At 39.3% G+C, this 13,695-nt stretch overlaps 1 protein-coding gene across 1 annotated transcript in view; it reads right to left on the reverse strand.

Annotated features, from left to right (window-relative positions):
- Positions 1 to 13,433, reverse strand: part of Slc45a2 (solute carrier family 45 member 2) — a 30,285-nt gene extending 16,852 nt beyond the window's left edge. Inside the window, exons 1-2 of the mRNA XM_010605428.1 lie at positions 13,012 to 13,433; positions 11,181 to 11,357 (exon numbers count right to left, since the gene is read on the reverse strand). Of these exons, the coding sequence (XP_010603730.1) occupies positions 11,181 to 11,357; positions 13,012 to 13,396 (562 nt within the window). The 5' untranslated portion in view covers positions 13,397 to 13,433. The remainder of the gene's footprint in view (positions 1 to 11,180; positions 11,358 to 13,011) is intronic.
- Positions 13,434 to 13,695: the final 262 nt, after the last annotated feature.

Consider the following 13,695-nt stretch of genomic DNA (forward strand, 5'->3'; position numbering starts at 1 on the left):
TATCTTCAAATTTACATAAGTACCAGTGTGTTTGTGTGCATATATAGGTGTGTGTGTGTGTGTGTGTGTTTTCTTCACCTCATTAGTTTATCAGTGGACATTGTCAGCACCTGCGCTCACAAGGAACTGCGATGGAAGCTTGAGAAACATCAGTGAACATGACAGATATAACTTGTTTTCTGAGAGCACAAGGACTATCAATCAATGATATATGTGATGTAGTCACAGAGGGAACACTCAAGCTAACCATTATTTCTTTCTCTTCTTCTTTTTTCTTTGCAGTACTAGTCTGATATTTATTTAGATTGACAAAGAAAAAATTTTAAAGGATAAGATTATTTTAAATGCTTCCCCCACTTTTCCTTCATCCTATTTTTAGTCTTGGTATTTCCTTCTCCCTTTGGGCCCTTTCTTCATATTGTGGCCAGATCAAGAAGCCTCATTGCTTTAGGGAAGGATGTGACAGAAGAAATCAGAGAAACAAGTGTTTCCTGGATTTCCAGTTTCAGAAGCCCTATGACCCCAAAGGCATTGTCAAGAGATTCAGTAGAAAATGTGGTTTATCTAAAAGGCTTTCCAGATGAGAAACAGCTTTCATGGTGGGTATGCATGCATTGGCAAATCCATAAGGCGGTGGGCCTTGCTGGACTTAGAGTACATGGTGGGGAGCAGACAGCTTGGGGGATCCAACAGCAGAGGGTACCAGTGCATCGTTACCTGTTCAGGCCTCAGGAAGGTCATATGACCTCTAGGAAGGAGTGGGTGCACAGTGGATCTAGATAGAAGAGCTTATTGTGTGCCAGGCAGTGTTCTAAGCACTTGGCATATACTGATACATTTGATCCTCATGACAACCTTTGAGGAAGGTATGACTACTTACGTGCAGTTTATGTGTTATAAAGTTTCCACTAACAATAAATTAGTAAAAAAGTAAACCATTGCTCCTAAAGGAAATATAAGGCAAAGTTCCTGCAAGCATATTGAGCAAATTACCAACACAGAACCTTTTTTAGGTGTGAATTTGTTTAAAGGCACTTTTTATTATGATAGTCTAGTTATTCACTGCCATTGAATGCATGGTTTACAGCATTATAACTCGTGCCTGTACAAAGCTTACCAAATGCATTGCATTTTCTTTTTTTTTTAATTTTATTGAGTTTATTGGTACATTTTAGGGATACAGTACAGTTATATTCATTGTTGGGATCATGTACCTCTACATGGCAAGTCTTGATTCTCATTTTTTTCCCCTTACCTCTGCCCTCCCTTCACCCCCTGCTCCCCTCCCCATCTACAAACACTTTATTTTCATCTTTTCATTCTCTCACATTTTTTTCGTTTCCCTTTTTGTTCTTCCCCTAAGCATTTTCTTAACAAGGCAGCCTTCTTGTGTTTAGGAGCATGAAACAATACTTCAGCACTGCATTTTGGGTCCCCAGATACAAACAGCATTGGCACCAGATACACCATGAAAAAAATACTTGTCTGTTCTGCTGGAGAACTAAAACAAGAATGCAGAATGAATGCTGCCTTGCTGGAACTCAGCTGGAAATGTACACATTAGATGACTCTGCAGATCTCAGATGACAGCAGATGGATTACAAGAATTCATTTGGCACTGCAAATAAATTTTGGGAGTGGGTGGACTTGTAAATATGTAGCCCACCAGTAAAGAGGATTCACAGTATTTCTATCTCTTTGTTAGAAAAAAAGGAAAGCATAGTTATGAGAGTTTTCAGCTCACAGTGTTCACCTCCCACAGGTATGAGGTGGGAAGAGCAGAGGGCATGGAGGGGGCTAAGAATTCCTGGCCCTGAAGGAGCCTGGCAAGTGGGAATGGAATGAAAGAGGACTCAATTGTGATAGCTCAATATGACCACAGAAATGTGGTGGTACAATGGGCACCTCCATAAGTATCACTGTGGACAGATGATACTAAACTCAGATCTTCTTACTTTCAAACTTCTGCATTACAAACCACTAAAGCTTACGTTGAGACCTTTGAAAATAAGAAGAGAATGTTCCACACGGAGGCTATGTTTCATCCTGTGGCAAAGAGCTCAACAATAAAGCAATTAAACTAGGCATAAGAATTCACCCTTTACCATCTTTTACCAAGCATTAGCTATGCTATAGGCTAGAAAGTTTGCCCTAAAATAATGCCAAAATCATACCATTTTTACTTAAGCAAATAAATGCCAAGAATATGGAAAGTGGGACTACCAGAGATGGTATATGCCCCCAAATTGCAATTTTATTCCTGCTGAAATTTTCTAATTTGTGCTAATACATCTGACACAATAATGGCTTGTCTTCTTTATACCATCACTTTTTCAAAACAAGTTTCTCAATTTGAGCACATAAGTGACTATTGCTAACCCACTTCAGATAAGGTTCTAACAAGACACACAAAATCTTACTCTTGTTTCTTCTTGTAATTGAGGCTTAGCAATGCGTCATTAATTGTCCTAGACCTAGAGCCACCTGTGTCTATTTGGAATTTTCTGTAAGTCCACAGAATCAGAATTTTTAGTTCTGAGTTGCAATAATAGCTCATTGCACCTAAAATGTGAATGAAGTAGTTTGCAAAATGCTTTAGCTCTTCCTAGTGGTGACTAAGCCCAGAGCACAAATGTTGGAACAGAAAAGCTCAGGACTAGAAATCATAAGCTGAACAGGAAATCCCTTTTGAGCCACTGCAAATCTCAGTCCTCTTATCCCTTGCTCCAGCAGCTATGTTGATGGCCAGGACTAAGCCAGTTTAGGCCAGCTTTCCACAGGTGCATCTGGACAGTGGGAAGCCCAAGGGAACCTGCACACAGGTGAGATTCGGAACACACAAAGCACCTTTGGTCAGTGGACCTTCTTCATCCCCTAGATGAAGATCTCTGAGGTGCACCTTCTAATATTCCTCAAGGGTCCTGGGGAGAGGGAGAACAGTCAATCAGCTGGAACAGACACCAACCGTGTAATCCCTTATTGATTGATTCCACCCTACTATTCCCCTCCTTTTGCTCTCTGAAAACATTCCCCTACTAAACTGTGTGTGTGCAATCTTTCCCTGGGACTCAGCTTTTAGAACCATTATTTAGGTCTTTGGGTAGCTAGTTGTTTTTTGGGTGTTTTTTGTCTTACTCTACTATAAACCAATTGTGTGCCCTTGGGCTAGTCATTTTACTTCTCAGTAACATGGCTTACTCATTGATTAAATGAGCATGTTAGAACAGAATATTAATCCCACCAAAATTTATTGAGCATATTTCATATTCCATGCATTACTGAAAACACTAGTAATAGCACAATGAACAGAAAAGATAGTGTTGCTGACAGTGGATAGTTTATATGTTACCTGTAGTGGCAGAGAATAAATAATAAATAAATAAATAAATAAATATTAAAATGTCAAGTAGGGATGAGTGCATTTAAGGGGGTCTATGTGACCAAAGCCTATAAGACAGCAAACCAAGGTGACTGATATCCCAGGAAAGAGCTTTTAAACAGAGAAGAGAACAATGGAAAACTCCAGCCAGGACATTATGTTAAGTGAAATAAGCCCAGCAAAGAAATATTGTATGTTCTCAATCATTCACGAAAGCTGAAGTATTGACTACCTAGTAGTAGAGAATAGAGTAGTGGTCACTAGAGGTGAGGTAGATTAAGGGCAAGGAAGAAAGGGACACTGGATGGTGGGTACTAAAGTACATTTAGTTAGGTGGAATTAGTTCTACTATAGTTGACAGCAATTTACTATAATTTTGTAATTATTGGGAAAGCATTTACTGGTCCACAACACAGTGATAATAATGATAATAGTTGAGGAATAGAAGTGATAATAGTTGAGGAAGGAGAAATTACTTCTGATTTCATTATTAATTAAGTTAACCTGATTTGATCATTATACAGTGTGTTCATGAATTGAATACATTCTCATACTGTGCCCCATAAATATGTACAAATATTACATGCCAATTTAAAAACTAACATAAATAAATCGAGCAAATGGGGAAAAAAATCTTCCCAGGTTCCCTCTTCTCTCATCTGCCTTGAGGTTCTTTGGGAATTGTCTTAACCACATTTAAAAGGAAAGGAATTGATACTTTGGAGAAATTAACTCTGTTTCACTAAATCCCCCTTGTCATCCACATTGCTGGTTTTTTCTGCATTCTTTCCAAGTCCCCTGAGGGAGGAGATATGAAAGTTTTCTACAGGAAGAAACTTCAGAGACCATTCATCCAACTATTCATGAATGAGAAAAGTCAAAATAGCCTCAAACATGAAAGGTGGCTCTTTTCCACAGTGTAAAAGGTTTGGTGAAAGGAGCTCATGTCTCAGTTTCACATTTATAAGTTGTTTCTTTGTCCTTAATTATTTACTAATCAGAGCATCTTTACATGTCCGTTATTTTTGTACATAAAGTATTTAAACAACAGAAAAGTTAAAAGAGGTTTTACTTAGCAAGGTGCTCATTCTTTTTCCAGAGATATAGAAAGAGTAAGTTTCTTACTAAGTCATACATTACAAATTCAACTTTTACTGTCTCTTTTATTTAAAGAATTGGTGGGGATACAGGATATCAAGTAAGTAGAAACATTTGGTATTTCATCCTTTGAGATGGTTCCTTGCCCTATTTCCATGCTGGCTGGTGCCAGGCTGTTACTAACTGATATTGTGTATATTTGCAAGTCTGTGAGGAAATGAAGCTCAGAAATGTTAAAACTGCCGAAGATGAGAGGAAGAGTAACAATTTCCCATCATGCTTCACCCATCCCTCCCACCACGGAATAGAGCCCATTAGTAAGGTCAGCAAGCCTTGGGTTAAATTTAGTAGAAGGACACTTTGGCACAGTAGAGGAATTTCCAACAGATGGTCACGGGTTTGTGAGCTCACTGGGTTCCACAGCCTAAAAGGCACCCAGTGGTGAAGAGTTCAGTGTGACAAGGGGCTATTGGAGATCCACCAAACCCACCATGGTTACTGCATAACCAGAGCAGAGAAATGTTACAATTACCTTTAAATATAAGACAGGAAAATGAAGAATAAAATATTTCCTTGAGAGTCAGGACAGTCATTTCTTTTTTAAAAATGTCAGAAATATTTTTGGAAATATTTTGGCAATACTTCCATACTTGTTTGCAAAGCATTTTTGGAGCCAGAACTCCAGCTATGAAATGAATACTAGGAATGTCAATTTACTGGAATGATTTGATTCTTTAGGTGCATATTGTCTTCCTGTTAATGAAAATCAAAATGAGCCCTGACACTGAATATGCTTTTGTCAGAAAATGCTTGATGCAAGTGTAATGCTATAGTCATTTGTTCACCAAGTACATGTAAATTCGAAAGTTTTAGCCTATATGCAAAGAAAAAGCAGAGTGATAAAGCACAGCTTGTTCTGTTACACTCCATATTTTAATATGGTCTTCAATTCAGAGCAAGGGCACTACAATGAGATCAATAATTCTTGTTGAACTCATCAGAATTCAACTATTAATTTTTGAAATAGGGAGAGAGGAGAAGAGGGGGCAGGCAGAGAGACAGAGAGAGATGGAGAACAGAGAGACAGACAGAGACAGGGGAAGAGTATCAAAGAATAAGCCCCTGTATATATAAGAATAGCTGTAATCCCATTATTCAAGGGGCTGAGACAGGAGCGCTGCAAGTTTGAGATTAGCCTAGGCTGTATAGTTAGACTTTGTCAAAGAAAGAAAAGAGAAGAGTAACATTTTAGTTAGCATAAGTAATCTTATCAGTGATCCCACTGATTTAGGACAGATCCAGGAACAAACAGAAGAGAATTAGCCGGGCATGGTGGTGCACACCTGTTATCCCCAGCACTAGGGAGGCTGAGGCAGGAGGATTGCTGTGAGTTCGAGACCAGCTTGGGCTACATAGTGAGTTCCAGGTAAGTTTCAAATACATAGTGAGACCCTGTCTAAAAAAAAACAAAAAAATAAAAAATAAAAAAAGAAGAGAAAAGAAATATATATGCAGCTTTGTATACACAGAGCAAGGCATAGTGTATTTTATGAAAAATCCAGTAGATGGTTATGAATGACAGATTATTTGTCATTGTCATTTAAAAGGCTTTAGGATCTACATAAATGTAGATATTGCACTGTACTGTCTGTCCTATAAGAGGAAGATTTTGAAGTTATTTTTCTGGGGAAATCAAGGGAATGAACTTGATTGAAGCTGACCATACACCCTTGCTGGTGCCTCATATGACCCAAGGCGAACACTGGAGACATTGGGCTGAGGTCGAGAGTTCAGTGCCGGTCATGGGACAACGCAAAGTAATTAAGTGAGCATATTTGTCTGATTGAAGCAATTTGTCCTGCTATTTACTTCACTTGATGTACAATCACGTGGAATACAAGCAGGGCAATGAAAGCAAGAGTCTTCTTTTACACAACTAACATATCTAAGTGTCAGTTATCTCCAAGACAAAGAATTAGAAGCCAGAGGACTTTGAAGGTGAACTGTCATTAGGGAATTAAAACATGTAGAGGAAGTATAGATAAATACTGAATGAACTACCATGCAGGGAAAGGTGTGAATTAATGTACAGATCAGGTAAAACAATAAAAGAAATACATATTCAAAATTTACTTTGATAAATTTGAATTATTTACTAATGTATGGGATTCTGAAGGGTCTGGCTGTCATTTTATTGTAATAGTCTTGTTCTTCAATTGTGCTTATTAAGCTAATATTTGATTGTTTGCATTTAAAAAATAAATTTTATTGATATATTTAAGGTATACAATATAATGGCATTTATCAGTGGAAATTTGCACCTTTACTTAATCCATCTTGGTTCTTATATTTCCCCCACTCCCCTGCCATTTTTTTATGATCACTGTCAGGATTTGACTATTCAGTACAGTAACAATCACCCCTTCCTCCTTTCTAACAGAACCCAGTTTTGTTATGGACAGCATATCTCTCTTAAATCAGTTATGTTGGCTTATGTTACAGTCACCCCTTTTATAGCCAATCCATTTCTTCAGCCCATGACAAGTGGTAACGTGGTAGGGGACAGGAAGTGGTAAGGTCTTAGGGAGGCCAACAAGACTTTCCTGAGGCTGTATCAGTCCTCTAATTAGATTATTATTGTGGACATGTTAATTGTCCCTCATTCATGTATTTTTAATCCTCTCATTCAGTATGTTTTCACTCACATGTGAGTCTTTTCTCTCAAAAAATTTATGGTGTGATGAAAGTGATTCGAAACATACAAAAAGCTAAAGAAAGGTAGAAAATGACAAGGGCCAAGAAAGAGACAACATGAAAATAGTCTTTGGCATTGGAGTGTTTATTTAAGCGAGAGGTAGCCACATGGCTTCTTCATGGGGTAGGTCAATTTTCCCTTGCTACCAATTGCCCCTTCCCTCCAAGGACAGGGGATGGGGAAAATGTAGAAGTGCTTGAAAAGAAGATTACACATAAAAACCTAGGAATGCTATAGACTGACACACAGTATCCAAGGTCCTTAGCTGTCCTTAGGAATGTAAGAGCCTTTGGGCTTTTCTGTTTATTTGAAAATTCTATAATATCTCCCATATGCCAGGAAGGAAAAAGAAAAAAATTGTAGGGAGAAGAAAGAGGAGAAAAGTGATTATGTTCCCTACACATCCCATTTCCCTCCCTCAGGAGCTGGGCTGAGGAGCAATGAGGGTAAAATTACAAAGGGCCATTTGATGGATGGAATCATGCCCCTACGCCAGTTCACAAGTTTGTGTCCTCGCCCCTAGTGCTATCTTATTCTTAGAATCATTAAGGAGGTGATTCAGGTTAAATGAGGCCACGAGAGTGAAGCCCTGATCTAACAGGACAGATATGTCTATAAAAAAAGGAAGAGAAGGGAAGGCCATGCACAGAGAAAAGTGCCTGTGAGGGCTCAGTGAAGAGGTGACTATGGAGAAGCTAGAAGGAGCAGCTTCACCAGAAACTACCCCTGCTGACATCTTGGGTTTCCATCTCCCAGAAATGGGAAATATAAGCTGCTCTTTAAAGTAACCCACCAGCAGTACTCAGTCATGGCTGCCCAGGAAGGCTGGAGAGGTGCAGGAGAGATACAAATTCAGGATGTGTGTGTGTGCTGAGCTCCACCCTCACCTGTATTATCTGGTTGGGGTCTGCGATCTCGTGGATGCCTTTATATCTGTCCATGTTATAAACTTCTGTTGTTCGATTATTTTATTTTTTGATTGAAATCAAGGTCTAGTTAGAAATTATATGCAATTAGAAGATAGAGAGGGGTCTTCTTACTAGAAAGTGGGTGAAAGTATCTGAACAGCTTTGATCTTTACAGGCAGAAAAAGAGAAGAACTTTCTGAAGGAGCAATAACCCGGAACATGGAGAAGAAGTGGCAAGACACAGCTGCACATATTTCATCACCTATTATGTGACCAGTGGTAGGAGAAAAGCAAGGAATGCAGTGAATAAAACAGACCTGGCCTTTGCCCTGGTAACATGTTGGAAAATTACTCAGAACACAGAGAATGTGGAGGGAGTAATGCAAAGTAAACCTTTGAGCATGGGAGGAAATGATATCTGGAGTCTTAAATTTGTTCTTTTTTCCAGTCAATAAGCCAGAGAGTGCCCTGTGTGTATCATTGGCTTATAGCAACAGGAATCTGGAACCTGTCAGCGGGTTCAATTGTAATGGGAAAGAAAACAGAGAAAAGAAGATTTGTTAAGAGATAAACACTGAAATTTAGAAATGATATACTGAAAGCCTGAACCAAAGTAAGATCAAAATTACAGGTCTTCATTGACACAATACCAAAATCAAGATGGGTGTATTATCTTGAACTCATTGCAATGCTATCATGTGCAAGCCTTGGAAATATTTTCAAAATAAAGAGATTTATAATCTAGTAGCAGAGACAGCAAAGCACAGGTGAATTGAGCAGGCTTCATACTGTTGTAAGCCAGGTGTGTCAGTTACTTTCCCCCCATTGCTGAGACAAAATACCGGACATCCAAAGTTAGAGGGGAAAGGGTTTATTTAGCTCACAGTTCGTAGGGGTTTCAGGCAGAGGGGCACATGGCAAAGGAGCAACAATTCATGGTGGCAGAAGGCAGTAAAAAAAAAGCAAGCAAGGGAAACTTATCATTGTCTTTCTGTCCCTTTTGTCATCCAAGCTACTGGAATTAGGGCTGTAGTTGGTTAAATCCCTCTCCTTTCCCTAAGCAGTGGGAGTCAATGTTTAACCACTGACTCTCCAGGAAAAAAGCCATGGTTTATCGCTTTGCTGATTTGTACAGTTTGCTCATTTTATGTAGTTTCAGTACTCCCATGTGGCCAATTTCAGGGCACCAATGGGGACTCAACACACTAAATTCCTAAAAATTTGACAGTTGGTTCTCACAAGTCAACAAGAGCCAGCTCTCAGACCCAGCAGCTTCTAAGGCTCAACTTTCACATCTGGGCAATGGAAATCATACCACTTCTGCAGGCCAGTGCTGAGATAAGAAAGAATGCGTAATACAGGGTTATTAGCAGATAGGACCTATCTGATGAATATTCATTGTTTACTGAGCACCTACTATGCAGCAGACACTGTTCCAGGAACTGACGCTTCATCAGAGAAAAAAAGAAGAGTCTGTTTATATAAAGTTTACATTCTAGATTGAAAGAAAACAAAATTAGATGTACGAGTGTATGCATGTTTTCATAGATGGATGGTAGACATACTGACAAATGATGACTAAATATCTGTGTGGATGGATGGATGAATGAATGGCTAGGCCATCTGTTTGGTAGTGATAATTACTAGGAAGAAAAATTAAACAAGATAAAAATGAGGTGAAAAAGAGGAGTGGTCATATTATGTTAGATATAGTAGCCAAGAAAGACCTTAGTGATGAGAAATTCTTGAGAAACCTAGCCAAATAACGGTATCAACCACAGCATTAGGTGGAAAAACTGGTCCAGCAAGGGAAGAGTATGTGTTAAACCCTGAGGTGGCAGAGGCAGAGCGTGCTACAGGGACTGCTACAGACAGGTGTAGTAAGAGCGCCTGAGTGAGTACATACAGGTGATAGGTCCTAGGGGAAGGAAGCTTAGGTAAGGAAATAAGGTTACTGTGCAGGAAGACCAGTGGGGAAGTAGAAAAGATTCCAAACCCTAGTCATGTCTTCAGAGCCTTTGGACATCTGGAAACATGGAGGTGAGGGCTTGTGAAGGACCAGGCTGGACTACTGCTCTCTGGCCTTTCCTATCAACAGCTTACTCTATTGCAGCAGCCTCATTTTTTTCATGTTTTCGCCATTCAAATGTTGCTCAAATTACAGAGATCAACCAAAGGCTTCCATGTGCAGGCCCTGCTCTTAGCTCCGGAGACATGGCCCCTACCAGGCCACGCAAGGAGATTGAATACATTAAAACATAAAATAAATATATCAGCCAAGCAATAAAGCAAACACAGTGGTATGATTGTGTTCCCCTCCTACATGGATATAAAAACCTTCCAAGACCACAGCCCTGCTGCCACTTAATGTCTGACCCCCCTACCCTGAGTCTTTTTACTGTAGTCACTGGTGCAGTAAGTAGCACTGATTTAAACAAATGATGTAATATCAATGCAAGGGTGTGACAACAGCTGCAAAAAAGCCACAGGACCCTGTTATCTACCCAATATGGACTTTTTCAAGACAGCAGGAGAGAAATCTCAAAGAGATGCTTTTTAAAACTTGGTTTGTTTGTTTCTTTTTAAAAAATGTGCTTCTTAGAACACAAAATCATCTGTGGTCCTTCTTAAATAAAATACAAATATCTGGGGCCCATCCCAGAACCACACAGTCAGGATAATCAGGAGCCTGAATTTCAACAAGCTCCAAAGGAAGGCTGGTGTTGCATTTCTGATGTCTGAAATCCATGGCTTTAAAACAAAATAAAATGTACAAGGTTCTTTTCATTTAAGGTCTAATCTCTCCACAAACGGTTCCAAAGAAAACTCTTATGTAAATTTCCTTTACAAAACCTCTGCAAACCCAGTCATGAGCTGACTTTGTTTAGAGAAATACACTGGAAGTTAGTCTTGTGATGGGAACATCCCATCAACTGATCCATTCATTTGAGACATTTCACACGCAGAGACAAGGGATGGCTTCCACCAAAATGCCTTTCTGTCTGTAGGGCTGAAGAGAGACTTTTGAAATACACCCTACCTGTGAAAAGGGCATGGCAGTGAAGGCCCCTCTCCTTGTCTTGATGGCAGCAGACATCAAATAAGTAGGCTTTGATGGGTCCATCAATGAAGTCAGCAGCAAAATCAAAGAGAACCACACCTATCATGGTGATGCTTATGGCCCAAACCAGCTTCCTCCTTGGGTTAACAGTCAAAGCTAAAGGAGAAATAAACAGTAGTCTCTTAAATCTTGCTTTCTTGCTTTAGAATGGTCCACATTTGAAATTTCACCTAAACTTTTTGTCATTTAATCATTTCCCTTTGTTTTCATTTTCTTTTGTTTCTCCAAATTTAAAAAAAAAAATTTCAATTTCTAAAAATCATGAAAATGAGTCAATACCCAGGGAAGACAAGTCTAAAGGTAGAAAGTAAATTTCAGATTGCCTAGGGCTGGCGCATAGGCTGAATGGGAAATGACTGCCAAATGGTAGTGGGTCTATTTTAGGGGTGATGAAACTATTCTGGAATTAGAGCATAGTGATGGTTCACAAAATCTGTAAATATACCAAAGATCGCTGCATTGTGTACTTTTAAATGAATTTTTGGATATATAAAGTATCTCTTTAAGTAAGAAGTTGTGCATATTTGTTGTAAGCAATTCTAATACCACAGAAAAGCTGAATAAATTCCTCCAGGATCCAACCCCAGTGATGGTTTCTTCTGAGAAGGAAGTGACTTTTCTTTTTTCACTTCTACTCATGCAACGAGTGTACAATTGTAGCCGGAATGCAGTGCTTCTCAGTCTCTAACAGCCCCTAGTCATGCTTACACTTTTGCATAGCCATTATGAATAGCCATCGTTTAGAACAGGCCTAATCTTCAACCATCTTTCCTTCTATATTTGCATTTCAGGTAAAGAAGAGCAATCTCTCTTCTTTGACAGATAAATAACATTCCTCCCAAGGATATGCTGCCACTCATCTATGCAATCTGTGATAGAAGATACACTGTTGTTTCCTTTCTGTGCAATACATTTTTTAATCTAAGAATAGCATATAAGATATATTCACACATTTTAAAATTTCCAGTATAAAATTAAATAAAAATAAGCTTTACTCTCCCCTCCTCTCCTCCATCCCTTAGAGGTAATTGTTTTTACCAGTTTGTCGTTAATTCTCCCAGACATATCCTACATTTATATAGTTGTACTTTATCTTTAATTAACACAAATGGTACCTCGTTATCCTACTTCAGAATCATCTATTCTGCTGGCGTGAGAGTTAACGGTCTAAAAAAAAAATGCCCCATTTCTAAGTTTAATGGTCTTCTTTTCAAAGTACTACTATTAAGTATATATTAATTGGCAGCTGATTAATGGCTAGAAAAAGGACTTTACCATCAAATTTGTTGTCCCAAATTTGCAATGCAGAAATGTCTGCTTGAGCTGACAAGCTGATGTCTAGTGCCCCTTAAAAGGCTCTACATAAAGCCATGAAAAGCATTAATTCTTATTTAAAACACACAAGTGGTTTACTGAAAAAGTTTATGTAACCATTTGGTAATTGATCAGTTGAACAAGGGATTCTATAAGGCATAATGGATTTACAAACAACTCAATTGATAAATATGTAAAAATATTTAATTTGATAAAATAGATAAAAATTTAACACTATTTTAAAATCTTCAGAATAGTTAAAGGCAATGCATGCTGCTGTTTCTAGAGGTAAATGTTCCCCTATCACAGATATTGGGACTTTCAAACATGGAAGTTCTTTACAGTTTAGGAGAGAGCAGTATAACAATCAATTTCAATCAAATGTTAAGGAACTCTACCTTCTCCTCATGTATAATTGCCCTGTGAGTCCACTTACCTGATATAATAGCATCTCCATTGAGGTAAAGAGCCATGCCCAAGAGCATCATGATGCAAAGAGTGAGAATGTAGGGTCTCCGGCGACCCCATCTGGACTGGCAATGGTCACTGGCTGACCCCACCACAGGTTGCAGCAGGAATCCTAGGATGGGACTAAGGAGCCACACCATGCTGTACAGACTCTTGGGCAGGCCGACTCTGAGCAGCACTGGGATCACATACGCTGCCTCCACTGCATAGCAAAACTCTCTGCCAAACATGGCCAGGCTGTGCATAACCAGTCGGCCCGTGGATCTTCTGGGTAGAACCACAGAGCCAAAGAGGGCATCTTCAGTGAGTGATTGATAGGTGTGGGTGCCAGTCTGCCCACCATTGCTGCCCATGTCCACAGAGTGAAAAAAATTTCCTGGGTGGCCCTCAGGTCTGTGCTCAAAACTGAAATTGACAGGAAGCCTGGGGAGCAACAGCAGAAACATGGTCAGGCTGGGGGGAGGTGCTCAAATTCTTTCATGCTTCTAAGATCACAAGTTATGATGAGAGGGAAATTTAGTGCTGGCTCTGGAAAGCATGACAAAGATTAGCTTGTGAACCCACTTTTAAAAGGCACATATTCATTCTCTCTCTCCCTCTCTCTCTCTCTCTCTCTCTCTCTCTCTCTCTCTCTCGCTCTCTCTCTCTTTCT

Source organism: Fukomys damarensis, unplaced genomic scaffold (assembly GCF_012274545.1).
Source record: "Fukomys damarensis isolate Sample0158 unplaced genomic scaffold, DMR_v1.0_HiC HiC_scaffold_1, whole genome shotgun sequence".
NCBI lineage: Eukaryota > Metazoa > Chordata > Mammalia > Rodentia > Bathyergidae > Fukomys > Fukomys damarensis.